Source organism: Botryllus schlosseri, chromosome 6 (genome assembly GCF_051294905.1).
Source record: "Botryllus schlosseri isolate E-star chromosome 6, Bs_hap1, whole genome shotgun sequence".
Taxonomy (NCBI): Eukaryota; Metazoa; Chordata; class Ascidiacea; order Stolidobranchia; family Styelidae; genus Botryllus; species Botryllus schlosseri.
The window spans coordinates 4,901,912-4,929,323 of NC_137241.1; the positions used below are offsets into that span (position 1 = coordinate 4,901,912).

At 41.1% G+C, this 27,412-nt stretch overlaps 4 protein-coding genes across 4 annotated transcripts in view; 2 read left to right on the forward strand and 2 right to left on the reverse strand.

The window, feature by feature from the left end:
• The first annotated feature begins 1,167 nt into the window (after nt 1–1,167).
• On the forward strand, nt 1,168–4,647 carry LOC145440459 (uncharacterized). The gene is made up of 4 exons (XM_080318070.1): nt 1,168–2,599; nt 3,013–3,214; nt 4,017–4,141; nt 4,199–4,647. The coding sequence occupies exons 1-4, from the start codon at nt 2,363–2,365 to the stop codon at nt 4,418–4,420; spliced, it is 786 nt and encodes a 261-aa protein (XP_080174196.1). The 5' UTR covers nt 1,168–2,362; the 3' UTR covers nt 4,421–4,647.
• Nucleotides 4,648–7,177: 2,530 nt separating this feature from the next.
• On the forward strand, nt 7,178–16,873 carry LOC145440452 (actin-histidine N-methyltransferase-like). Its single transcript, XM_080318060.1, has 12 exons — nt 7,178–7,428; nt 7,488–7,583; nt 8,159–8,301; nt 9,386–9,458; nt 9,514–9,624; nt 10,242–10,322; nt 10,971–11,163; nt 11,390–11,486; nt 11,552–11,726; nt 12,600–12,758; nt 12,825–12,982; nt 16,239–16,873. Exons 1-12 carry the CDS (start codon nt 7,326–7,328, stop codon nt 16,593–16,595), a joined length of 1,746 nt encoding a protein of 581 aa, XP_080174186.1. The 5' UTR covers nt 7,178–7,325; the 3' UTR covers nt 16,596–16,873.
• A 1,887-nt stretch (nt 16,874–18,760) lies between these two features.
• LOC145440466 (peptidyl-prolyl cis-trans isomerase FKBP2-like) overlaps nt 18,761–27,412 on the reverse strand; it is a 33,032-nt gene continuing 24,380 nt past the window's right edge. Inside the window, exons 2-6 of the mRNA XM_080318077.1 lie at nt 21,075–21,236; nt 20,176–20,288; nt 19,480–19,526; nt 19,386–19,421; nt 18,761–18,928 (exon numbers count right to left, since the gene is read on the reverse strand). Coding sequence (XP_080174203.1) covers nt 18,867–18,928; nt 19,386–19,421; nt 19,480–19,526; nt 20,176–20,288; nt 21,075–21,221 — 405 coding nt within the window. The 5' untranslated portion in view covers nt 21,222–21,236 and the 3' untranslated portion in view covers nt 18,761–18,866. The remainder of the gene's footprint in view (nt 18,929–19,385; nt 19,422–19,479; nt 19,527–20,175; nt 20,289–21,074; nt 21,237–27,412) is intronic.
• Nucleotides 21,237–26,545, reverse strand: LOC145440465 (uncharacterized). Its single transcript, XM_080318076.1, has one exon. It carries the CDS (start codon nt 26,438–26,440, stop codon nt 22,706–22,708), a length of 3,735 nt encoding a protein of 1,244 aa, XP_080174202.1. The 5' UTR covers nt 26,441–26,545; the 3' UTR covers nt 21,237–22,705.

Consider the following 27,412-nt stretch of genomic DNA (forward strand, 5'->3'; position numbering starts at 1 on the left):
CAATTGATATAAATTTCATCAAAATTTTGTCAAAATTGTAGCGTTAGGTCAAAAAATGTCAAAATTGTTGACAAACTAAAAAAAAATTTGCAAACTGCATTTCGTTTTTATTGTAGATTTTACATTGTCGGTGAACTTATCATTTAACATTTTGCAGCTTATAGTCTACTTTATAGGCCTACCGTTATATACGGCCCATTGTCTAACCATTGCGAATCATAAACATTCAAATGAAACAAATAGGCTGATATGGTGTTATGCTCAACGTACCGCAATATCGCAACCGAAGCAAGACTGCGTGGGCATTGCATGGTTCTTATATCAAGAAGCGCATGATGAAAAATTGTGATGTAGACACCATTTTCAGAATGAAGCAACACGGTGTGTCATCAGCAGTTTACGCCAACAACTGCTGCTGTTGAACGTTCTTTCTCCATTCTTGGCAAGCTACTTAGTACGGACAGGCACTTTCTACGCGAAAATGTAGGAAAGTATTTTTCGTTGTTGTCCTACAACAACAAATTTTCATTATTTCTACTACTGGAATTCTTCATAGGGCCAGAACTCGTTTAAATAAAGTTTTTTCATGTAAAAATTTGTCCGTTTTTGAGTCAAAGAAGTTTTTATCATGCCAAGCAACTTCGTAAGGAGAGACAGTTCCAACCAGAAATGAAGATAAGTAGTATAATTCTAACAAAATGTGGGGAAACACCTAATTTTCATGCGTTAGGTCAAAATCTCGTCAAAATTAAGTTTTTTGAGGTAAAAAATGTCAACATTATGATTTATTTAGGTCAAAATCTTCCGTGTTTAGGTCAAAACAAATCGCCCCAATAATACGGTAATTAAAAATATGGCAGATCGTAAAAATGCCATATATAGTGTACAGCTTATTTTCGGAAAATATAAGGCATTACTACAATTGCTTTTATACTTCAACATGTATATCCTTAAGACAAAAGAACTGAAACTATAATTAGAACTCAACGTATAATACTAGGAATTGAAATAAAAATACAAATGGTACTTCTAAATAGCGGAAGATATATTTCATGTCTTTTGTCCAGAAAGATTCAACGGCGGTCTGCTAAAACAGGTCTAACGTATAAAAAAAAATGTCAAATTTCACTTTTACAGATTAGGACACGTCATGGGCTGCTAGGTATAATAGGTGATTGCTGGAGTGCGAAACGGTATTTTCAAACGCTATGGGGGGCCATACTTACTGTGATAAAATACTTGATATAGGCGACAATGCGGTGTGAACGGAACCACGCAACCCAGTATCTAAATTATATCCAGCGATACTTTCGTTAAAAGATATTTGTCACTCCATATCTACGAAAATTCTGGGTATTACATGACTTTTATGAAAATTAAATGTTGGTACTACGTGAAAACAGCCCTGAAATTCCTTATGCGATCTTTCTTATTGGGGTATTAAGCTACTTCTACTTGACAAACTGAAAATAGCGAAAAGTGAGTAAGTAGTTCACAAAATATTACGAAGTAGAAGTAGGAGTAGCGAAGAAAAAAGATCTACTCGAGTAAGTACTAGAAGTAGAGGGAAACTTCTAGAGTACTTCGAAAAAGTAGAAGTACTTCGTTACTGACCACCTCTGGTGATATGTTCTTGGCGGGTTGGCCCTCCTATTATTTTCAAAGTGCACATCGCTACTTATAGTGGTCAGCAAAACCGGTGCAAGTCATGTCGTGTTCCACACAGTTAGGGGAGGCCTTTCCAGAATTATCGGCAGGTCGCATCACGTATTTGCGGACGCAGCGAATATGGCACTTGCGGTATATCTCAAATGTGTCTCACCTCAAATTTCATTTCAGTGGCATTTCGTGTCACGACAAAATATAATGAGTGGTTATTATGACTACAAACCTGGCCCCCGAGAACGATCATTGCGCAGAGCAATCTGTTTAGTTAAAATGTACGGCACGTCTTGTCTTGCTTTGAAATGAATGACATGACTCCTGCGTATTATGAACGAGAAATATGATAATTGCCACTTAAAATATAGCTGACAAGAATGTATAGATATTCTGGTTCAATTGAACAATTTTAGGAATTAATGCAGGTTTAGCGACTTTTTCAGCGTTTTTTGTTTCAAGATTTAGCAACATGTAGCGATTTTCAATACCAGTTTTAGCGATTTTGGACGATCCGGAGTTGGCAACACTGCTCATAAGAAATCTATTTCAGTCGCACGCATCAAGTCCACATATTCATCGCAAGATAGTAATCTACTGGGAAGATGCTACAGAGTCTTTCTGCGTCCTTTCGCTACATTTTCATACACTCAAGCACATGTAACATCCATACTTATACCGCGCAGATTCAGATAACGCAAACATGACTAAAATAGCAATTGTTCTGGGTGGCACCGGCACTGTCGGGTCAGCGACCGCGACGGCTTTCTTGAAGGAATCCAGCGTCTCCAAGGTAGTCGTGACGTCACGTTCTCAAGAGAAATTGGACGAACTCGCGAAAGAATTGAAGAGCGGCTTGGGCGACGATGTTGCGATCAGGGTAATTGGAATTGTTGGGAATCCGCATTGTGAAAATGGCGCAAAAGACATGCAGGCAAAAGTATGTTCGACTAATTCAGAGATTCTAGAAATCCCAGTAATCTAATTCTAATCTAATTTTTGATGTTTATGTTATGCTATAATTATAATTATAATGTAATTTGTAAAATGTTCCTACGTTCTTATCTTATTCTAATGTAATTTCTGGTTCGCCTGAAAATGCTACAGGAAAATTGTATAGTGCGATACGAGGCAAGTTTGATGAACAGACATTTGCAATTTGATATGAACTAACTTCATTAAATTTCCAGGTTTTCGAGGAATTTAGATTATATGATTGTAATCTAATTTGGGAAAAAAAAACTGTAGCTACTGTACCATAGGTAAAATTTTTGGATCAGTCCCGTCGTCTAGACCTCTGGATCCTTGTAAACTATACAAGCAACCAATAATACAACCTTATTGTTGCTTTAGGTAATTGCGGCTGTGGGGGATAAAATAGACTTTGCTGTTTCCGCCATGGGATTCGGTTGGTTTAGTCACGATCCATTGGCAACAACCAGCGCAGCAAAGATCGATGAAGCATTGAAGATGCAGCTGTACCCTGCTTTTGAATGTTGGAAAGTAATAATGCCCCTTGTCAGAAATGCTAGTGGATCATACGTGTTTGTCACTGGTAAGGCGATTGATGCAGAGATTATTTAAACTGGGCATGCACTCTTTACTAAATACAAGATTTATCAGCGTATGATATGTTATCGTATGGTAGGTTTGCAGCGGAGCAGTTGTTCCCCAGCTATATGGGTCTTCTGCACTCAGACTGGACGGGTACAGAAATATCGTAGAAAAATTCAACCAGCAATACTTAAAATAAAAAATAAAATTAAAGAAAATGCTCTCTTCGTTCTCACATCGGCCATACTTGCTTTTCTGGTAAGGGGACTGCGTCAACTGCCCGCCATATAGTCGTCACGTGGCGTCAAAATAATAGAAATTCTTTGGGACAGCAGGATCCTTCCAAATTAATTATTTCTTTCCAGTTTTGGGTTAAAAAGTTTAGGACCTACTGGGGCAAGCTACATTTGTCAAGAGCCTATCGTGCGAATTTAATTGCATGTTGCTACGTAGACGATATATTTCAATTAGTGACAAAATATTAACACCTTCATTTGTGTGCCTTGGAGTCGACTTCTCTCAAAATACACCAACCTATAGTTTGTGCCAAAAGAAGGAGTTCGTGTACCATATAAAAAAGTGCATTTAGCTGAAGCGATCTCTTCGCTTCGATTATTCGAAATTTTATGTCACTTTGACGTCGTATTTGGTTATACGATTGTTGATATACAATGTTCTTTCCAATTCTATAGCTGAGGATATTATCCCTGAAGAGTGTCAGTCGAAAATATTCGGGTTTATTTTAATATGAATATACTCTTCAATACCCTCAAAAAAGCTCTTCTAACGAAATATCATCGCAGGTGGTGGACCAGACATGTTTCTGGGGCCAGGAACAGGTGGTTTAACGATTGCTGGTTCAACCTCTACGGCATTCGCTAAAGTAGCCATGAAAGAAACGGCAGGTGACGGATTTACATGTACTGAGGTAATTGATTGATTTCGCAAATTTTCACCAGAAATCAGATTTAATATCCGCGTACAGGTCTCGTTTCAAGCACGTATCTGTCGTGATCCCAGTGTCAAGCCTCCCGGCCCGATTACCTGGTTGGTGTCCACGGATGCGGGAAGTGCATTAGTAAGTGTAGCGCTGAAAAGAAAAGCCCACGTCCAGACCATAGTTATCAGTACTATAGAAGAGATGAATGAAGTAATTGCGAATGGGATAACTATACCACTTGTTCCGGCGATTATTCACTATCTATAGAAGATGAACACTCATGGGAACTAAGGATATCTGCAGTGAATAACGATTCCAATCATATCGACATTCAACCATGTGGTTCTACCACTGACAATATTTTATGAATATTACATTATCCTTCATATTGACAATAATTGACTGGATACGTGACTATTTAGTATGACCCGTTTGCAGATACCTGTTTTAATTTCATCTTTAATTTTAATACATATTTACAGAATTTTTGAAAACGGCGTCATTGTTGATTAGAAACATCAATTTACCATCACGGGAAATGTCCACATGATTGTAGCATCACTATAATATTGGAACCGATCCTAAAATAGATAGAAAACGAGGAGAGCGCGACCGATATTGGATTTTTTGGCCGATACGATACAACCGATATCTATAACACCTTCACCGGTAACACCGATATCTTCAGCCCATATTCAAATTTGGTGGAATCTACCTCAATAGGCGCATTTTCAAAACTTCGGAGTATTTATTTCAACAGCTTTACACTCATGTTCAATTGTTCATACTTGAAATAAGGGGAAGCGAGTGGCGCAATGATCTAAACGACACCGTCACGACACCAATGGTTCTTGGTTCGAGTCTCGGCTCCACCATGTTTCTATGTGTCGGAGGTTATCTGGGCTCCTCGTCGCCGATCCCGCTGTACTAACAGTGTGTTGAAAAGCCCAGCAACAGAGTAAGCCACGCTCTCATGATGTCGGCAGCAGAGACCCGAAGACGGATGCATGCAAGTGAAAGAGGAATATGCGTGAATGCGCGTGAATGAAAGTCGTCCAATCAGATACTGAACCGCCAGTCAATGAAACCGTTCTGTACAAATATCTGTGTCGTGACGCACAAGGCCTAAACGGCGATAAGCGTCACTGTTAATACCTGTGTGTAATAATAATAATATTAATAATGCTAGCAATGGACACCTGACACCTGGACAACTTGAAAGTATAGCCTATATATGAAATAAAGCAATTTTCCCAGTCTAGCGGTCAAGGATTATAGTTTTCTAAGTTCCTGTCATCATGTTGTGACGTCACGAAAATTGCCGATATTTTGTCACCTCCAATGGCCCATTCCGATAATTCTTTCAAAGAGTAATATCGACTCAATGTTATCGACGAACCGATAAATAATCAGTCGGGCTATACTAACGAAACGACGGTAAATATTGTGAAAATTGTGGTCGCGGCATCGCGAATACCGGGTGTGCTGGAACTTTATTAATGGTCCCATAAATGCCACAATAAAAAATAGTTGAAACAATAAACAGTACAGTTATTCGGCAGCTGGAGTGTCAGCCACAGTAGGCTCCGGTTCGAAGTGTCAAGCGTTTTGTATAGGGATCCGACGAAAAATACGTCGAAGACAATAAAAGAGTGAGAAAAGCGTAAAAAGAAACATTGTCGAAATCGAAAATCAAGATTGAAATAGAACGCTCTTACATCGGACATTAACACTCATAAAACCAGCAAGCCCAAAGCGGATGTCAGATTGATAGGCTATACTAGCACGTCATCGGTCTTTCGACATCCTCTTGTCTGTTCATTGCATCGCATTGTATACCTTATGTATCTCGAACGGATGAAAATAATAGAACCGCTGAGATTTGTTTCCCGATTCATATATCATCTGCACGCCGTTTCAAACGGCGGGCATACTGAATGAAAAAGAAATAACATAAAATGGACAAACAATGAAAGTGAAGTAGCCTAGCCTGTTTCGGTTGACGAAATCAATATGACACCTTGTGAACCGCATTTCAAGGAGCAGATCAGCAGACATATGTACAGTTGTACACAGTTCAGCATGTCGCTCTGTAAAGCAAATTCTAAAATTTGGAGCTGCGAATCCATACCGATGACAGACTAGTAGGTTATTGATTAAGTAGATATGGCTTGTATTTCGATTTGAATGTGAACTGGACAGTGGACATGCTCGACGACTGTCCGATAGCTGTCTTCGTCGACCCCTTTTGGACCGCCACGGACCCTCGCGGACCCTCGAAGTTTTAGTTCAACTATAGTGCAATCGTCATCTGTCTTGTGCAAATGATATCTGTAGGCTAGTGAAACAGCAACAAAATGACTTTTCTTGAAAATAACATCACACTATTTATCAGGGATATGTAGAACTGTCTAGTTCTAAATATCCCTGCTATTTATGTAGAAATTGGGTTGACTTTTATTATTTGAAAGTGAACTTCGCAACTGCATTTCTTGAAATACGTGTTCATGTCTTGAAATTCCACGCCATCGACTTGATAGAAAATCCATTTCCACAGAGATAGGTGTTGGCTAATGTAATAATAACGCGTAACGTTGCGACGACACATTTGGGTATGATCGCAACAAATATGGCACTAAAATTGGCAAACATATTACGTCAAGCCTGGTCATTTCTATTGAGCAGCTCATCTTGAAGTTATTGCGGAAAATGGTTATGAATATCACAGAAAGAAACAGATCTTTGTAAACATTTCGAAGTCACCGTGATTACTAATCCAACTTTTTATTCTTTCCACAACCCCCAAGTTCGGGAGTTTTACTATAGTAAGGAAGCGAAACCACCTCGTGATGATCCCAATTAAAAATAAATACGATTTAGGTTATCCGCTATTTTGTAAATTTAGAGGCTTCGCGGACCCCCGGTTGAGAACCACTGCCCTAATTTAATCATTTAGTGCAAAATCCGGATCTTGCATCCTTCTACTAGATGACGCTGTGGCGTGATCGATACGTAAGGGGAATCACCGGATAGCTCTCTCCAGCTTATTTTCAGCGTGCAGCTGTCTTGGTTGTTTTACCATTATTTATTTCTAAATATTGTTTAGTACAGAAGGTGAGGTGGTCACGTCTTGCTCATCTAATGAAGAGCATAGAAAATAAATAAATTCACAATGGGTAGAAAAAGCAGGTCAAAGCAGTCCACGAAACCTTTGAATATTCCCGCATACTCGAATAAGAAAGAGGTTGACCGGCTTGTGCAAAAACTCATCCACGGTAAGGTACAAATTCATTATGTAATGCGTATGTTGAACATGTTTTACAATACTCAACAGTTTGCATGGTCCCCACTTCCAGGAAAGATGAATGGGACACTTATCTCCAAGTGGACTTTTTGGTGCAAAGAATTCGGCAATGTCAGACCACTCCAAGTAGGTTGATCCATAATTCCATATCTTTATTGCACGCATATTTCGGGCGAGGTACCTCTCTCATTTATACATCTACATTGTGCAATTTTACATAACCTTATTAACCTATGTTCCAGTGTTTTCTCTAAGAACTGTAGATTATTTATTGCTAGGTGTATAAGGTCAGTGTTGGCGTATTGCCTCTTGTTTCTAAGAATTTAGAAACCACCACTTTTTTAGATGCACCACTAGAACCATAACTAGAACTGCTCACTTTTAAAAATCTGAAACTAGAACTACTTGCTTTTAAAAATCCTAAACTAGAACTACTTGATAAACCAGTATAGTTACTAAACCCATTAACCGTCAACATGAATATAGATCGATAGTTTTCTCAAGTTTGCTCACATGACCAAGTTGCTAATTTTCAATCCAAGATGTTTACAGACTAGTTACTTGAACTTTGGAGTAGGAGCAGTAAATTTTTCACTAAATGCTGTTACTGTATTTTTCTTGCTATTGGGTCATCCTACATTGTCTTGTGTTGAATTCATCCACCAATTGGCAATTTGAAATTTGTTTGATCTTTGCTACAGCTACCAGCCACAAGGAGAGGGTAGACAATGTGGGTAAGTTCAAGGAATGGATGCAAGAAAACGGTGTGTGTTTGGAAAAGTTGCAATTGGAAGATTACGGAGTTGAATTGGGGATCGGTTTGAAGGCTGTCACAGATATCAAAGTAATTTGTATGTAATTATCACAAAGTGTTTGGGTATGAGTGTGACAATGTACAATTCTGATTCAACCTGAACAGTACAAAACTATCACTGTTAGTCCCCCGCATACAGTTGGCTATATCTAATAAGATGCCGAATGCACTTTGAAATACCATCTATCTACTGCAGTGATGGTCAACCCGTGACCCGAGAGAAGGCTTTGAGTAGCCCGTGATGTAATTATCAAAATGAGGTATAATATAAAAAAAATCAATTACCCAGGTAATTTATTGTGAACTTGCAAGACCAACCGAAAATTTGGTTAGCCTGACTGCGAACTTTGGGATGTTGATGATTAAAATATCAGTTTCGACGCATTGGCGTAGCCGGGGGCCAACCACATTTTCGTAGATCTTCATAATGACCACACAGTGTAATATTTCGTTGCAGATTTATTTGACTTGACATTTTTCTCAGCCCTTCGCGCGATTTATTGTCACTAGGTTTCTCGCTTTTAGTATCACTTCCCCTCCTGAAAATTAAAAATACGCCTTATTTACGGAATTGAGTCCGACTATATCAGCAATGATGAGAGAACTTGTCGTCGAACATGCGACTTCGCGTCTGCACTCGCAGAAGGATCGTCGGCGACGAAACCTTTGCACAAAATGATGGACGCGTGTTCACTGAAATCTTCGATATTGATATGTCCAAGCGCCGATTAATCACGTCCTGGCCAAAAGAGCCTAGCGGTATCCAGAGGCAACCTACAATATGTGCAACTAATTGACCGAATTCATTCATTAACTTCAATGTAAAAAGTTTCATATGCACATGTTCAGGTAATCAAAACATGTACACAGAGTTTACGTGGCATAATTATTATCGATTTTGATGCATAGTAATATAACTCTTACTTCTAACATTACCAAATCCAGTTCGCTGCTATCGGAAGTCTAAAATCGGACATCAACGTTTAAGTGGCCAATCTCGTGTGGCCCTTTGACGGAAAAGGTTGGCCACCCCTGATCTACTGTATGTTACTGTTGTGAGAACAAACCGCTATTTGTTGCGAGATATTACTGTAATCTATATACTTTCCCACAGAGAGCCGACACCCTCATCGAGATTCCGTACAGGATGATGATGACGGCGGAAAAATCGAAGAAGACCTACCTCGGTAAAAAGGTAGCGAATCGACGCGTGGAAGTGTATAATCGGTCCTCCTATTCCAGCGGATTTTATCGAATCGAAAAGGTTACTGCAGGAGATGCCGAATATATCGCTCGCTCTGTTCTTGCATTGTGAGAAATTCAACCCGGATTCGTTCTACAAGCCTTATATCGGTATGCGGTGGTGTTTTGTGGTCGATAGGCTGGATGTGTGGATTTTCGTTGGTAGTTTAACGATGTACCAGGCCAATAGTTTGTTTTCTATGAATATGTGTCACTATAAGGCAGACTTGGACAGCTAGATAATTCTAGTTGTTTACATCAAGGGAAACACCGGTTATTTAATCCCAATCTAGCTTGTTAGATGTTTATTTGCTCTAATTTTAATTTATCTTCTGGTTTTCTTCAAAATGCCACAGGAAAACTGTACAGTGCAAAACGAACCGAGTTTGCTGTGGAGACATTCATCATTCTCATACTTGTAAGAACGGACTCTAATTCAAGATGATTTGAACTTTATATATTTTCCAAGATTTTGAAAATTCAGTAATTCCGGACTTATTTGGAGAAATTGTGTAGATATAATTCTAATCTGATCTGGGATAGCATAAGTCTTGGTCAAAATAGGCATCACTGTACCTCATTTGCAATACGTCTATCAGCAATTACTCAATGTTATAATGACTAATTGAGTAAATAACGCAAATAGAGAGTAGGCCTACTCTTCGGTGGTGGCAAATGCGTAAAATGATTCGGTTAGAATCCTAGCACGCGGTCTATTGATTTTCTAGATGCCCTGCCTGGCGAATACAACACGGCCTTGTATTTCACACCGACAGAGATGGAGCTGCTGAAGGGAACGCAAGCCTTCTGTAAGTAATCGTAGATATTTATAGTTACATCTGCTCCGGACACACAGTGTAAAATGTGGTGCTCCTGTCACGATATGATGGAATGAACATTGATCGAATAAGACGATGCCAAAACGACGGAGCATGGTCTGACGACCTGGCAGCCTCCTCGATCCTGGCTATTTGAGTAGTTCTGTTTCTAGCTGCGAATTTTGAAACGGGCGTAGCTCTAGTTCTAGTTTTGGATATTAAAAAGTGTGTAGTTCTAATTCCCAGTTGCGGATTTTCGAGTGAGTAATTCTAGTTACGCATTTACCAAAAATTAAGTTGCCGTGAAACTAGAAAACGCATGTCGTGTTCTGTTGTGCGATGTTCTTGCAGCCATTGCTAGTTCATAATCATCTCGCTAACGGCGCAGTAGTCATGGGCTGGGTTGTGCGGGGCGAAACCCCTCTCCTTTCAGCCTAGCCGATTCTGATTGAATAAAAAGTAACAAGCTCCTTCGAAATAGAATCTACTTGGCTGTGATTTGGCTAGTCGATAATTTTATTTTAGTTGCAAATTTTGAATAGTACTAGCTGTAGTTGTAGTTGGAGCATTTTGAAAATCCAGTAGTTTGAGTGATGAGTCTACCGCGACGCAATACGATTTTAAGGCATTCTCCTTCAGTTCACGCGATCACGCAATGCAAGAGCATCGCCCGGCAGTACGGGATATTCTATAACATGATGCACGGAGACAAGATGACAGCTGACGTTAAGAAAATACCCGAGTCTGCTCGCAATCACTTTACCTTCGACGCTTATCGATGGGCCGTGTCTACGGTTTCGACTCGGCTTAACAAAGTGGCCATCAAAGCAAAGTAAGTGCAATGTTTTGATGTTGGAGATACGCGTCCCTTCTGTTTCAAGCGATTTACAGCAGTGGCGCGGATCTTTCCTGTAGGGTGGGAAAACGTTGTTCCATCGCCTCACCAATCCCATACATGGCAAAGTCACTGTTTTCGATTCGTTTTAAAATTTATCTAGTTGGCTCTTCTTTTGTCCAACTCTTTTCATCTTCAAAGTCATCAAACCTTTCTCTTCCAGGGAGGACCCGTGTTCCTGCTGCCACCATGACGAAATGAGCAACTCGACCTTCGCTCTGATACCGTTGTGGGACATGATGAATCACAGCGCCGGCGAGGTGAGCTTCACAATCTCGTGTTTTAAAACCGAAATGAAACGTTACCATTGATTTTTTTATGTTAGCTGGGCACGAATTGCGATCCGGAAACCGAGACGTGCGTCTGCTATTCGATGAAGGACTTTCAGGCTGGCGAGCAAGTCACGATATTTTACGGCGCCAGGGACAACACGGCGTTTCTCATTTACAACGGCTTCGTGGCGGAGAACAACAGATACGACAAAGTCGAAATTCAGCTTGGTTAGTTTTTTTTTGCCTTTTCCGATTTTTAGAATTTCCTTTCAGGTGAAATCTATTTGGTGGTACGATTGTCGAGATGCGATGTTACAATAGTTGCTGTACAGAACCTCATAATAAATTCGAATTCATATTTATTCCCGAAGCTTGTCGAGCCGACGCTCATCAGAGGCTACCGTCAGCTGTAATGCGAGCATTCATACAACAAACATAGTTTTTTGAACGCTCGCGTTATATCTCGCAGCAGGGTTGTAATGGCTCGACTTGGTCATTTTTTCAAATGCGTAAAATGGCTCGACTAGAGTCAATTTGTGTATTGACTCGAGTTGCACTGGAGTCATTGTGCACGACTTGAACCAAGTCGTAGAACTCGAGACTAGGACGACCAAGACAGACTCTCATTGTAACTTTGAAGTATAGTAAGGTCAACACATTATTAATATTCTGTCTATCAGTATCATGAATTCGAGTCATTCTATATCACCCACGCAGACTTGAAAAAAGTGGGTTGAACCGGATTGAACTCAAAACTGAACACTGAACACAACACAATGACTTGGACTCGGACTCGAGTCACGATAATATGACTCGGACTCGGCCCTGTACTCACTGACTTGGAATCTACCCTTTACTCGGTGACTTGGACTCGGACTTGACTCGGTGGTGTATTGAAAATGGCTCGACTTGACTCGAGTCAATACTATAAAAGTGAGATTCACTGGTGACTCGGTTACAACCCCGGCTCACAGTGACTCCTGATGAGTGTCAGCTCAAAGCATCGGGAATAAATATGAATATATTATTCAATTGTGTACCGAAGTTCTGTACCTCCAAGTTCCTCTTGTTATGCTTAGTGATAAGGTCCTTGAAACCTAGGCGTGAGCACCAATGACAAGCTATACGCGAAGAAAGTCCAACTGTTGGAGAAGCTTAAAATTAAGCCGAGCGGATCGTTTCAAATTTACGTGATCGCCGAGAACTTGCCGATTACTCCGGAACTGCAAGCGTTCCTGAGGGTTTTCCATATGAACGAAGGTAAATTGAGGCTACACGTCGAACGATACTAGTCGCTGCAGCCTTTCATTTTCTTGGTGCGTGCAGAGGACCTCGATGCGTGGAACGGCAGAGAGTACTTTGGCCGCGATAGCCTGCGCGAGATCTTCCTGCCCGTCAATAGCAACTTGGAGACGGAAAAGAAGATTTGGAAATTTTTGGAGAATCGCGTTAACTTGCTGCTGACGGCATTCAAAAGCGATGAAGTAAGTGTTGGGAATGTCGCAACGTGGGTGATTGGGTGGCTCTCATTAAGATTTGTACAAACTGCTGAATTTTCCGAATGTGCAATTATGACTGGAATTACCGTACTCACTTTTCGCGGGGTGTCGAGTTGGTAATGGGAGAGGTGTCGACCCCGACGATCCACTCTCTGGCTACGCCATCGTTAGTTGTGAAGACTGAGTTGGCAATGGCTGTCATATCACACCGGCGTCATGACCAATGTTCCCTCTAAGCTGCGCACGTGCGCAAATGCGCAGTGCTGAAACGGTCTCTGCGCACAGAAAATCTAGGCTGCGCACAAAAAATCCGAAGTGATGACTTTTTTTTAATCGTTGCGCACTCTTGTCCAAGGCACCGCGCAGGCGCTCTGACTCGAGAAAAATGAGAGGGAACATTGCCAGGGGTAAATACTGCTATCGCTGAAGTCTGAAACCGAGGTAGGCCTACAAGTGCGGATCGAAAAGGCAAATATTGCGCTCCGCGAAGCAATGAGAATTTGCAATCGTGTGCGACTCATGAAAGAGATTTTTCTTTTACTATGGTATCGTACGCGTGAGCGATACTGATATCATATCAATAGCGCAATCCTTTGTGGGAATAGCAAAATAACGTGGTTTAACAAAATTATAAATAACAATGGGCTAGCTAGAAGTTAACTGCGAGAAACTAACGAATAGTCTTCTCCGCGTGTCATGAATATTGTGTAAGATTTACTGTACAATTACATGCCGCGAATTTTCGAAGTCATCACTTCCATCAGGCGAATCTGATCACGTATGGTGATATAGGATAATATGCAGAATGGCCTGTGCAAGTACAAGCACCAATATTGTTGAAAAAATCCATCCCTTTGCAAACGTTGATCGGGAAATGTAGCAACTATATGCACTGTAGGGTGTTGCATTAGATCAGCTTCTCAGCACCACAAATTTGTGATTTCATTCTATTCGTTTGAACGGATATCTTCTGTCGGTAAGGTCACACGCTGATCTTGTTCTTGCTTCAATCAGACTTGATTATTCGTATCAGTATATCTGACTGTATGTCTTGATAGTAATGAGTGCATTGCCGGTATTAAGACGTCACATCAGTGTTTTAACGCGATAGGCCTACATCGATCGCATGTATTGATTTCAAGTGCGTTCTCGTGCGTGTATATGTCTGTCTTCTAGTAATCCATATTATGTTACCATATCGTCGAAGTGGAATCAAAGTGACTAATGTCCAGATTTCAATATCTTTTGGCATAGCAGATAGGAGGTCACGAAATAGCGTGATGTAAGGAAGTCATTATACCAACGGGTACGCCCGAAGATGTTTGATTATATTTAGGGGTCCTACCTTTTCCAACACATCTCACTCGATCAGCTTTACCTGTTAATGTGATTACGTGAGCAGAGACAGGATTAAAATTGATAGCAATATATGCAATTCCCGATGATATTGACCGATTTAATCATGAATTATGGACAATTTTCGCGCCTCGCACGTTTTGGCGAAACGCCCACTAAACAAAGACCAGACATAGATGATTAGTAGCGGTGAAAAGCGTGTAGCCTGAGGGGGGTCTGGGGGGCGAAGCCCCCCAGAAGTTCGGTTTATCACCCTATGGGGGGCCTGGTTGCGCACTGTTGTCCAAGGGCCTGCGCAGTGAGTTGGCGTATTTGCGCAGACTCGTGAAGAATTAGAGGGAACATTGGTCATGACTCATACCTAGTTGTACTACAACTAAATTTTGTAAAATGCGCAACTAAAACTACTCGCTTCTCAACATCCGCAACTAGAAATAGAACTGGAACTACTCGCTTTTTAAAGCCCAGAACTAGAACGAGTCAAAAAAAAGTAGTAGTGGTTTGTACAAGACTATTAAGTACATTCGGGTACTCGTAAAATTTCCATGCCGAGCCATAATTTCCATGTATGTATCAGTTGGCTACTTTGTTTTTGCCCGTAACAATGAACGTGCAACGTATTATATATTATTAATCACAATGATCCAGGAAGATGCAGTTGTTTAATTCTGCTTGTTCATAGCCAAGAAAAATAATTTTACTCCTGGCAAATTCCCTATAAACGAGCCAACTTGTTGCTGCAGTAGTGCAAGTATTTAAAAGCCACTTGACTACTACTAGGGTTGTAATGAATCGAGTCTTGCCTAGACTCTAGTCACTTTATATATTGATTCGATAGACTCTGTTCCTGTAATAGATTTAATAACGTTTCTTGGATGTAGGGTCTTCTACCTGTTTGAATAAACATGTTGAAAATGCAAAAAATATGTATATTACGAATGTGAGCCGTTCGATATCACCCAAAAGTTCTAAAGTGAGTTGAACTAGAGACCGAACAGCGAACGCTATTATTTGGACTCGGACTGGACTCAAAACCATAAAAGTGAAATTGACTTGTGACTCGGGAGTCGGAACCGAGTGACCTGATTATAACCCTGAGACGGGAGTGTCGTGAAAAAGAAGCACTTTGCACTGACGAACTCTAGGCAGCAGTATCTGCAAACGCTTGTCATAACTTCATTTGAATGATTGTGGCAATGTGGGGAGAACGTCACAACGTTTGACCCTAGATTTATTGGATCGCGCTCGGAGAAAAGTTCACCCTCGACTGATCCCTTGAAGCTTGATTCTGAACCGCCGAAAGGCTGAGTTCTGCCATTGGCCAACATTTGATGGATAATTCTGTTATTCAGCTTCTTGGAGGTACAGAACTTCAATATACAATTGAATAGTAAATTTATATTGAAATGAACCCAAATATTTTCGGCTGACACTCGTCAGGGGTAATCGTCAGCAACTAGTAGAGAATTCAAAAGAACAGCGATTGTTACGATTGTTGATATACGATGTTCTTTTGAATTCTCTACTACTTGCTGACGATTACCCCTGACGAGTGTCAGCCGAAAACATTCGGGTTCATTTCAATATGAATATACTATACAATTCTTTTGGTACGAAACCTTACCGAGACGACGGATCTCGCGTCACCTTGGAGTCGATTTTCATCAAAATACGCCAACTTGAAAAATTTCATGCCGGTGACGTCATATTTGCTGATACGATTGTCGATATACAATTTTCTTTCCAATTGTCTACTTATCCGAATGTGACGATTACCCCTGACGAGTATTACCAAAAACATTCGGGTTCGTTTCGATATGATCTCAATAGTATATTGACGTTGTGTGCCTCCAAGAAGCTCGTCGTGATTTGTGAAATATTTCAGGAGCTGGAAAAAATGCTGTCCGATGCCGACAGCTCGCCCCGAGCGAAACTAGCGATCAAACTACAGATCGAGTCGAAAAAGATCTTGTCTTCCTGCCGCGATTTCTGCGTCGACTCTTACACCCGGGCGGAAGAGTACGTATGGCAGATCGCCCAGCAAATGGTGGGCGAAGCCGCGTCTGAGAGTCCGGCTCCGGACGTCGAAGGCGGGGAAGCTCTGCCGGTGCTGTCCGAGTCCGAAACTCTGCAGACTTTGTCCGAGTTATCTGTCGCCGATCATGGAAGACACGAGCACGCCGGAAATGGTTGTTGCGGAGAGAATAAAACACTTGCTGCCCCCAATGCAGTTGAATCTTGAAGTCTATGACATTTTGCTCTCTGGCACTTATGAAATCTCCACGATATCCTAAGTGCCGGCGAAGAGTGCGGAGTTTTTCTTGTAAACGCAATATTCCTATGCATGTGCAGTCTGATCCCCGGACATGAGTCGAAGCATGATTACGTCAACAGCTTTATTTTGCCTTTTCAGTTTGGCCGCGATACTCGGGGCTGTTCGTGTTCGTTTCAGAAAACGCATCATTCGTTCTTCATAGTCGGTAAATACACGCTGAGCACGAGTCGTGGTGTCATACGTTGCTACGTCTCTGATTCTGAATAACGGCTTGATTTGACTATGGGTTGGTTGTAGTTTGTGAGTTTGCAGCAGTTATGAATAGCAGTGAGCAGCGTAGGATACTGTGATTCCAATGATTGCTGACACGATGGCAGTAGTCGACTGGGTTCTTCATGCCAACATTCGATTAGTTATGAAACAACGCTGGGTGTGTTGTATTGAATGTACGGTACACCTTGAAAGATCCTATCGGTATCAGTTCATTAATAATTTCATCATTTGAAAACACCAGAAGACTGATACCGTGAACAGATTCTCGAAACGACTGATCCTATGGTACGAGAACGCGCGTGCGTTGCACTGACGCGCTTTTGATTCCGAGGTGGAGTGGTTGAAATTTGTGGGTCAGTGACCGCAATGGAACTGATACATGTATGCTCGATTCTTTATACCAATTGACATTCAATTGCGTTGAAAGCAGCGCCGGGCATGTTCTATTCGCGGCACCGCGATGGAGCCAAGAAGCGCGCGCGTGTCCTGCAGTAAATCAGATACCGATTTGGTACGAAGGGTTTTGATGGCACCTTGTTAGATACTTCCTTGAGCGTATTGGACCCACGGGAAGTATGATTCGCTATTTCATCACACAACTTTCTGACACGGTGGCCTCTGGCTGAGTGTAAATGGAAATTAGGCGCTTTCAGCGACGACAGGAGAGCTTGAGATAACCAAGTGAGAGTATCTCGGAATCAAAAGCGCACAAGTAGTGGAACAGTATCCCGCAGGCCATCCGACAGTCGACGATCATGTCCAGTTTTGTCCACATTCATGTCAAAATACAAGCAATCTCTACTAAGTGATTGCTGGACCACGACCTGACCTATAGACCCCGCCTTCCGTGACACGCCACCCCATTTTTTATCGCTTGCTTTTTTCTATACGATCTTCTTTTACTTTTCATTCAGGGTACAGGACACTGTGTACGTACATAGGGCACTTCAAAAATGACTTTTACTCAAATCCAACTGGCTACTTGATAAAATTGTTAGGTTCCCTAATTTAAGCCTACACACCAAATTTGGTTCAATTCCAACCATTAGTCGCATTGCTACAGGAGAAGAAAGTTTCTATTTATTATATAAAAATAATTAACAAAAAATTTGAAAATTCTCTATTCACCTACCCATGAAAGCGTTAGTTTGTCTATAGAAACGATGTTCACCAAATTTGGTTGAATTCCAACCAGTACAGGCGGAGTTATTGCTGTCGAAAAATTTGGATTTGAATAAAATAGTATTTACGGTCACCGGCGATAACTCCGCTTTACGGTCACCGTAATTACTATTTTATTCATAATCCAAATTTTTCGACGGCGAAAACTCGATCCGATTCCACTGGTTGGAATTGAACCAAATTTGGTGAACATCGTTTCTATAGACAAACTAACGCTTTCGTGGGGTGAACAGAAAATTTCCAATTTTTTTTTTAGTTATTCATTTTTAAATAATAAAGTCTTCAGAGACGATGCAAAACAAATTTGACTCAATTCCAACGAGTAGAAGCGGAGTTATTCGTTGATAATCTCGGATTATCTACGAAAAACTTCAATAACTCCGCTTCTACTCGTTGGAATTGAGTCAAATTTGTTTTGCATCGTCTCTGAAGACAGCTCAACAATTTGATGGGGCGGACGGAAAAATTTGGAATTTTTTTTTTCAATTTTCCATTATAAATTAAAAATTTTAATTGGATCTGCGGAGCCTTATACTTGATAGAATTGAACCAAATTTGGTGCGCAGAGTTTTTTAGGGTAACCTGACAATTTAATGCCTGAAGGGCTGGAATCCAGAAGAAAAAGTTATTTTTGAACAGCCCTACCGACCCGTACATCCTGAATCAAAATAACAATGTTTATCAGCTTCAGTTTTATTGCATCGGTTTGAACATTCATTGGCCATATTCCACTTATAGTTGGCCTCTCTCGAGACAATTGCAATTCGCCGGCAAACGACCGCATCAAAGCTCGTCTTTATCTTTGATCTTCAACAACTCTACATCGAAGATGAGGGTGGCGCCACCTAAAATCCAACGGCATAGTGATTAGGGTTGGGCAAAATCGAGTTCCTGCGTTATTCGATACTGAATCACGTATTTCGAGTCGAGTATCACTCATTATGACGTCACTGCAGAATGTACTATGTCAAAGTTCAAACATGTACATTTTATGCCACCACACAAAACATGCCTGTCCTGTTATCCGTCGACCGTACTAACATTAAAGACGCTTTAGTATTTTCCGACCATACCAATTTCATTGCACTTCTTGACAACGTTGCGAAATGATCATGACTTCGGAAATGTGTTATTTCCAGCAACGTTCGTAGCTTTGTACTATGTCTCGTATGCTACGACACGGCCAATCAAGGTTTCAAGGCTTCCTCAGCAGAAAATAGTATCAAGATGTCAGTGTAATACTATGGCATAGTCTTACATGGTCTTGCTACATGAAAACTAAGAAACAAGCATTGCACCAACCTGGTATCTTAGGCGGAGATCCACGATCACCGTATCCTGTCAATTCACAATGTTTGATGAAGATATTATTACAAAAACAAACAACGATACCAACCCATGTCGCTGGGAATCTTCAACTTTCTTCGCTCACCTTCGCACATTCTAATGGTAACAAAATATAGATAAGGTTTGGCTATATAAATAACGCAACTATGAGCCCACCAGTTGGAAAAACTCAATACTTTCCCGGAGCTGTTTGGACAGACTTGCATTACATGGCAATGTTAACAAGACGTGGCGTCAATATATGAAATCGTACGTTAAATTTCAGTGGTATGAGCAATATGAAAGTATGTTAGACAAAAATGAGACGTTAAGTCTCAGTCGGCATACTTATAGAAACTACTGGAACTAGAACTAATCACTTTACAAAAGCTGCAACTACAACTACTCGAAAAACTGTAATTTAGTTGACAGTCAACTAACTAAATTGGTAGTTAGTACAAGTCGCACCTCTGTTAATTATTACCCAACTGACATCAGACTAGCTCAACAATCATTTGCTATGCTCCGGCATGAGCTCAACTTGAAAGGCTGATTCTGGAAGCCTGAAGACTAGAAGAAATACATCAATATTCCCATTCTCCAACTCGCTACTACTGTGGCGTGACATCACAAAAATCACCGATATTTTTTGCCCTCAATGGCTGATACTGATATTTCTTTAAAAGTGTGATATTGACTCGACATTATTGGTGAACCGATGATCGGTCGGGCTATAATTATTACAGATCCCTTCCTGCTTACTCACCCGAGAAGACCTTTGTCCCATCCCTTGATGACCATTCCCTTGCCTAGAGTGAAGGTGAAAGGAGTATCACGGTCCCGTGAGCTGTCAAACTTGGACCCGTCCTCCAGTGTGCCCTGACAGGTAATGAAAATAACAATCGAGAGTATACTTTTGAAACCTAAACATGTACTATCAAAAAAGGACTCTTCTTACTAGCGATTATTCTGCAACAGTATCACAATATGTCATGTTGTAGTTCTGCTTAAGAGGATAAAATTTCTAGTGAAGTGTGACTGGCTATATTTTATTTGTGGTCACATATAATGTTCACATTGCTCATGATGTTAAAATGAGCGATACTCCGTTTTTCCCAGTGCTAGCAGGTCAACAATTCCCAACAATGAATTACGGTAAGTAAAAATCGTTGGTGACAGTATTCATGAATCATGATATATTCATGAATCATGATAACAGTTTTCCCCAGAAAACATTCTCGGATAAAATATTCCCCCGCCATACACTTTCAAGATATTGCAAGGAGTGTTATCGCAGTGTAACGCGGTTCGCAATGGTACAGCACTGACACTGAGGCATGGTTGGACAACTAGGAAATTTTCAGCTTTTCCAAATAAGATTAGAATTATAGCTACACACCTTTTTCAAAATCAAAGTAGATTTAGATAGTTCTTTTCCAATAACATTAGAATTACTGAATTCGCGAAAACTAGGAACTTTAATAAGTTTCGTTCTTATCAAATCAGAGTTCATCTCATAAGCACCGGGCTTGGCTTTCTTCGCTCTATTCAGTTCTGTAGCCTTTTCAGGAAATTTCGTTCTTAGTAGAAAACTAGAATGATGTAGCTGTCTAAGTCAGCAGTAAGGCATAGTCCTAACATAAGTAGCTCCCACTTAATACTCACGGTATAATGCATATCGAGCACATCTCCGCTTCGGCTTTTACGTTCGCATTCCACCCGCTTCAACACTCCGATTTGCAGTTTATCCACTTTCGCATGCGCCGTCACACAGAAAACTGCGACGCACGCAACTAAAGGTAACAATCTCATGACTCTATAATCTCACTAGATCAACAAATAGAAATGGATTTACTCGATACGTAGAAATCAAATCACAGGCGACAGAATCGGTTAGGCAAAATGCGCCGTTAACAGTATGAACAAATTCTAATTGACAAGCCGTGCGGGGAATCAGAATGCTGCAAATTGACAACAGCATTGTTGGAACTTACTGCAATGAAAAAATAGGGCATAAATCCAGGTAAAAGATTGGATGATTCGCATTGTATATTCCAAACAAAATTTATTTATTGGAGACTTGAGACTAATGTGAGCACGGCACATTGTGTAATTTCTTACAGCAATTATTAATCTTTCCAAGTGACTAGTACACAGGATATTATATTGCGTTCATCACAAAATAACACGGTCACAAACAGTAATCAGGTAGGCTATTCAATTTCATATACGCTATGTCCATCTATGGCTCATTCAAAGGATATTCTGATCAGTTTGACCGATATTTGCCAGGGTAAATACAGATTGGAGAAAATACATTGCACTTGATGATAATCATAAAGTAAAATAATGAAGATACAAAAATTTGACTACAGCAGAGTCAGATATAATTGGTAACAAATATCACTGGCGCTACATTGCGCAGGAAGTCCAACGCCGTCATCTCCATGTTACCGCCGTGAATTCTATCATATATCGATGTGATTGAAAATATAATCTATGGCAGAGTAATCATTGTTGGATTCAAATGTGTTAGGAATATAGAATGGGTCAAAATACACATACACCGTGAAATGATTCATATGCAGCCTAGAATGGTCGAAATTTGTTATCAATAGTATAGGCGTTAGGGTTGTTCAAAAATAACTTTTTTCTTCAAATTTTACTGGGTACTTGATAAAATTGTTAAGCTTGTTACAAAAATGTTACACGCCAAATCTGGGTCAATTTCAAACTGTAGTATCTCAGGTATCAGAGTAAGAAAAATCTTTTCATTAAAACTTAATTTTTTTCCAAATTTCGCTGGTTATGCCGTGAAATTGTTGAGTTGTTTGATTAAACGGTTCGTTGCAAATTTGGCTCAATCCCAATCGGCAGAAGTGAAGCTTTTGGAGTAGCAAAATTTGGATGTGACGCAACAGTATTTACGATGAGTGGTTCTAAAATTAATGAGTAAAGAATTTCCCGAAATCCAAAATTTTTCACTCCAATATCTTTGCTTCTACGGGTTGGAATGGAGCCAGATTTGTTACGAATTGTATTTTGATGCAACTTAACAATTTCATAGAGTAGCCAGTATAATTTGAAAAAAAATATTTTCTTAATAAATTTGAAATTCTGTAACTCTAATAGCTACGCTTCTTAAGGATGGAATTGAGCCAAATCTCGTGCAAAGCGTTTTTCAGCAAACCTACCAATTAACCAAGTTATTTTTTAACAACCCGAATATTGCATAATGCATATTGCATAAGCATAACCATGCGGGTGTCTGTCTTTTTGTAGTCGATTTGGCAAGTTCACAGCATACTCAGTGGATCGTCCATTACTGCGGAAGGCTCCGATTTAGGTTCTTTAGCTGTGGTCGACTTCTTGCCAGATTTCGAAGGCGCCTTCTTTTTCTTCGACGAACTTGTGGCGAAGATGTCGTCCATGCCGTCGTCATCGTCAAAAATCGAAGCCCCCGCTTTTGGCTTTTTGTCGGCTTTCTTCGATTTCTTTTTACTCGGAGCTGCGCTCGCGAAAATATCATCGCCGAAAATATCGTCGTCAGCCTGCGGCTTAGTTTTCAATGGCTTTTTGGAATCCTTTGTCAAAGGCGCCTCGCCGAATATGTCAAGATCATCTGGAGACTTTGTAATCGACTTTGAGTTCGATTTTAAAGTGCTGCCTCCCCCCAAAATATCATCATCATCATCTTCCAGGAAATTGCTTTTGCTCGAAGACCGTTCCTTGTCGGTAGCCGGCACTGAAGTAACGTCATCTCCAAATAAATCATCGTCTGAAACAACGTTCGCAGCTGCTTTCTTTCTGTCATTTTTCTTCGGCACACTACCGATGGAGAGATCTCCGAAAATGTCATCATCCTCATCGATTGCGACTTTTGCCACTGTTTCAGTCTTTGTTTTTTTCTTCGAATCAAACCCAGACAGGAAATCATCATCGTCACCGAAAATATCATCGTCAAACAACTTTGGCGCTTTTGATTTGCTTTCATTCTTCGGTGTTTTAGCAAAAAGAGATGACCCAGAGAAGAGTTCGTCATCCAGATCTTCAGAATCGAGCAGACTTTTAGGCTTTTTGGTGAGTGACCCATCATCAAACAAATTGTCCACAAAGTCAGTATCTTTATTATTTGCAGACACCGGATCAGCTGGTTTTGACACATCCCCAGAATCAAACTTTGACGAGCCGTCTGCATCGGGAGTCTCATTCACGGGTGACGTTTCACCCACGGGACTTGGTTTAGAAGCAGGTCGGCCCTTCGAATGTCTCGTGGGCGGCCTCCGATTCCTCTGTCCCCTAGCCCTGGTCTTGTTGACGCTCTCCAGCGTGTTAACAGTGGGCGGTTTGTCGAAAGATATCTCAGTTTTCGTGACGGGTTTCGGCTTTGGCGCCGCGCCCGGTAACAGAGACGCGGGGTTTATCGATAATGCGTTACGGATATTACTGACAGACGAGCTCTGCGGAGATTTAACCCGAGGCTTGAACGGCTTCGCAGTCGTGTTCAGAGGCAGTTTCTGCAACGATTTGGGAGAATTTACAGACGCGACTTCCGGTGTTCTATCCGATTCTTCTTTCTTTTTTTTTTCCTCCGAAACATCACCTGATTTTTTGTCGCCCGAAGACTTCTGCGGCAGTTTAGGCAACAATTTCCGAGTATTCACAGGCGCCACATCTGATTTTTTATCAGATTCCTCTTCATTCGCTGTTTTGTCCTCGGAAATATCGCTTAGTTTCTTGTCGGCCGATTTTTCCACGTCCGAAAAATCACTGTTGGAAGACTTGGTGCTCGCGTCAGAAACGCCACGCCGTTTAAGTATAGCGGCGGACAGTTCTCCACCGGGGAAACCGCCCGCAAACATAGACACAGCCCCTGCCGGTTTTTTCCTAGCGGGAGGTGGGGTGTCCTGCTTTTCCTCTTGGTCTTCATCTGACGAGTCAAATAAATCATTGGATTTTTTCGCCTCTACCGATTTCGCAGACGTTGTCTTATCTTCATGATCAGATTCGTCAAAAAGAGCATCTGGTTTTGTGGTTACTTTTGCAGGAACACTTGCATCTTTCTTTGCGGATGTACCTGTACTTGAAAACAGATCATCTCCGCTGTCACTATCGAGAAAGCTCTTTGTTTTGGCGCTCGATTTCGGGGTCGACTTTACATCCGCGAAAAAATCATCGTCAGAGTCACTGTCGAAAAGGTCTTTCGCTTTTTTACCAGTGTCGGGTTGTTTTGATTTTGCGACTGGAGGCTTTCTTGAAAACATTCCCTCATCTGACGATTCAGAGTCGAATATCGCTGGTTTCTTGGTCGAGCTTTTCTTTGGAGAATCTGTCTGTAGAGACTGTTTGGGGGTTGTTTTCTTCGCTGGCTTGCTGGGAGCGTCACCAAACAGCATACCATTATCATCATCACTAGAATCCCCGAATAAATCAGATACGGGTTTTCGTTCGGGCGTTTTTTTCTTGCCGGGAGGCAACTTGTCCTTTCCGAACTTCGATTTCTCTGCAGGTTTTTTAGAAAATTGATCATCCTCGTCGCTGTCAGCACTGAATAAACCAGAGACGGGTTTGCGTTCGGACGTTTTTTTCTTCGCAGGCGGCGACTTGTCTTTCTTGGCCTCTAATTTCGGAGCCGGTTTCTCGGAAAATAGATCATCCTCGTCGCTGTCTGCAAATAGGTCGCCAGTCTTCTTAAACGGGGACTTTTCGGACACTTGAGAGTCGCTGTCAGAAGAGGTGCTGTCCTTTCTCGTCTTTTTGAGAAGTTCCTTGTTAAGAGCACCGCCGAATAACGCGATTCCACCCATCGGTTTTGAAGACTTTTCCTCCTTGACTGGATGTTCGGTGGGTACGTTATCTTCCTCTTCGGAGGACAGTTTTTGACTCTCGTCGTCTCGACTGTCTACAGAATTTTGGGGAGAATCCTCATCGCTGACATCGGCGCCATCGAATAATCCCCCTTTTTTGGATTTCTTGTCAAACAGGTTAGGCGCGTTGCCAAACAATCCTCCTGAATCTTCAAAAAGATCATTATCATCATCAGAATCGAAAAGATCTTCGTTTTTTGGCACGATTTTAGCCTTTTCCGCACGTTTCGATAGACTCTTTGATTTAGGTTTAGACGCGGCTTTATGCACAGGAAATTTTTCCTTTTCGTCCGAATCACTTTCGACAAATAAGTCCGCATCATCGCTAACTGAAGACGATGAAAACTTGGTCGCTGCCGGTTCATGATCTTCATCTTCCGAGAAATCAGAGTCGGAAACATCGGACACGTCAGATTCAGATTCGGAAATAGAATCTTTGCGATACGACAATTTTTCAACGTCATCATCTGATTCACTGATACTGCCTTGATCATCTTGCGCCATTTCATCGTCACTGGGCAAATCCCGAATTCCAACATCATCCGACTCCAGAAAACCTCTACTTCCGATCAAATGTGGAAGCGGTCTTGCAACGTAAGGATCTTTCGGTTCGTATATTACTTGCTCAGGGACGCCGTTACCCTGTTCTTCATCGGAATCGAGGTCCGAGTCTATATCCGAGTTGGCTGCGTCTGGATCTAGTATATCAAACGAGTCTTCCAACACTTTAAGGCCAATTTGAATAGCCGTTTTTAATTTTGGAAATGGATCTATATCACCTTCGGTACTTTCGTTTTCGTTTTTAACACCATCTGCACTGGCATCAGCTGAGATATCCTCGTCGTAGACGCGATTCTCGATAAACTGGGAATCGCTCAGGGTCATGAATTTTCCTGTTACATTCCGGACTTTCACGTCGGCCATGTTAGTGTCGTGCATCAGGTCGTTGATCTGTTTGGTGGACTCCTGCGCCTTACGCATGAAGTCGATCGAAAACGCTTCGAGGTATTTCAGAAGGCCGGCGTCGGCGGCTAAATTCCATTTGGGCGCGTGCTCCCGAATTTCGCTCAATTCCCAGGGCCGCGTCCATGGTTTTTCATGTGCGGATGTAGATGTTTTCACGCTGGAATCACCAGCAGTTGTCACTTCTCCGTCCTGCTGCATGTCGAAGCTCACCTCAATGCATACGCAAAATCAAGTTACAACATAGAGGGTAAAGAGTACAACAACGATATGAAACAACACTGAAGTGGTCCTGGCGGAATTCTAGTGGAATCTTCGCTTTAACGTGAAACACCACGAATGATCATGTAAATCACTATTTCTGGGATTAACCCCGAGCGTATCGTGTAATCAGGAAATATCGACTACGGTTGAATTTTTTCTTTATTCGGGTCTAATTTGGAAAAAAATCAGGATTTCGAGGCATAATTTAATGCAAAATCGTCATTAGCTCATTGCTATCTGAAATAAATCGAGGAATAATAGTCGACATGATTCGTAACATATTCTTCGCTATAGCGAAATTATTGAATGCAACCAGAAGCGTCGACTATAATATATCGTACTTTCAACGTTGTATTTGAGAGTCGAGCGGACTTGCTAATAATACAACCAATATACCACGGCAAAGTAATTAAATAGTTCTACAATATAAAAGCAATTTCAGAGTATAGCGGGTCTTAGTTTATTCAAAATAAGAGCGCAAAGTTGGTCTATAACGACGCATTTCAGGCATACGAATATACCAATTGACACGAAAATACGATACTTTCAGCGTTATATTTGAGAGTCGAGCGGACTTGTTAATGTTACGACTAATATACCACGGCAAAGTGCTTAAATAGTTCTACAATATAAAAGTAATTTCAGAGTATAGCGGGTCTTAGTTTATTCAAAATAAGAGCGCAAAATAGGTCCGTAACGTCGCATTTGAGGCATACGAATATACCAATTGACACGAAAATATGATACTTTCAGCGTTATATTTGGGAGTCGAGCGGACTTGCTAATATTACAACTCATATACCCAGAGGTGGTCAGTAACGAAGTACTTCTACTTTTTGGAAGTACTCAAGTAGTTTTCCTCTACTTCTGGTACTTACTCAGGTAGATCTGATTTTCTCTACTTCTACT

Coding starts and splice junctions, on each gene's coding strand:
- LOC145440459 (XM_080318070.1), top strand. CDS start 2,363: ATGACTAAAATAGCAATTGTTCTGGGTGGCACCGGCACTGTCGGGTCA. Junction 3,215..4,016: donor ATCATACGTGTTTGTCACTG/GTAAGGCGATTG, acceptor ATATCATCGCAG/GTGGTGGACCAGACATGTTT. Junction 4,142..4,198: donor ACGGATTTACATGTACTGAG/GTAATTGATTGA, acceptor ATCCGCGTACAG/GTCTCGTTTCAAGCACGTAT.
- LOC145440452 (XM_080318060.1), top strand. CDS start 7,326: ATGGGTAGAAAAAGCAGGTCAAAGCAGTCCACGAAACCTTTGAATATT. Junction 8,302..9,385: donor AGGCTGTCACAGATATCAAA/GTAATTTGTATG, acceptor ACTTTCCCACAG/AGAGCCGACACCCTCATCGA. Junction 11,487..11,551: donor TGAATCACAGCGCCGGCGAG/GTGAGCTTCACA, acceptor TTTTTATGTTAG/CTGGGCACGAATTGCGATCC.
- LOC145440465 (XM_080318076.1), bottom strand. CDS start 26,440: ATGCAGCAGGACGGAGAAGTGACAACTGCTGGTGATTCCAGCGTGAAA.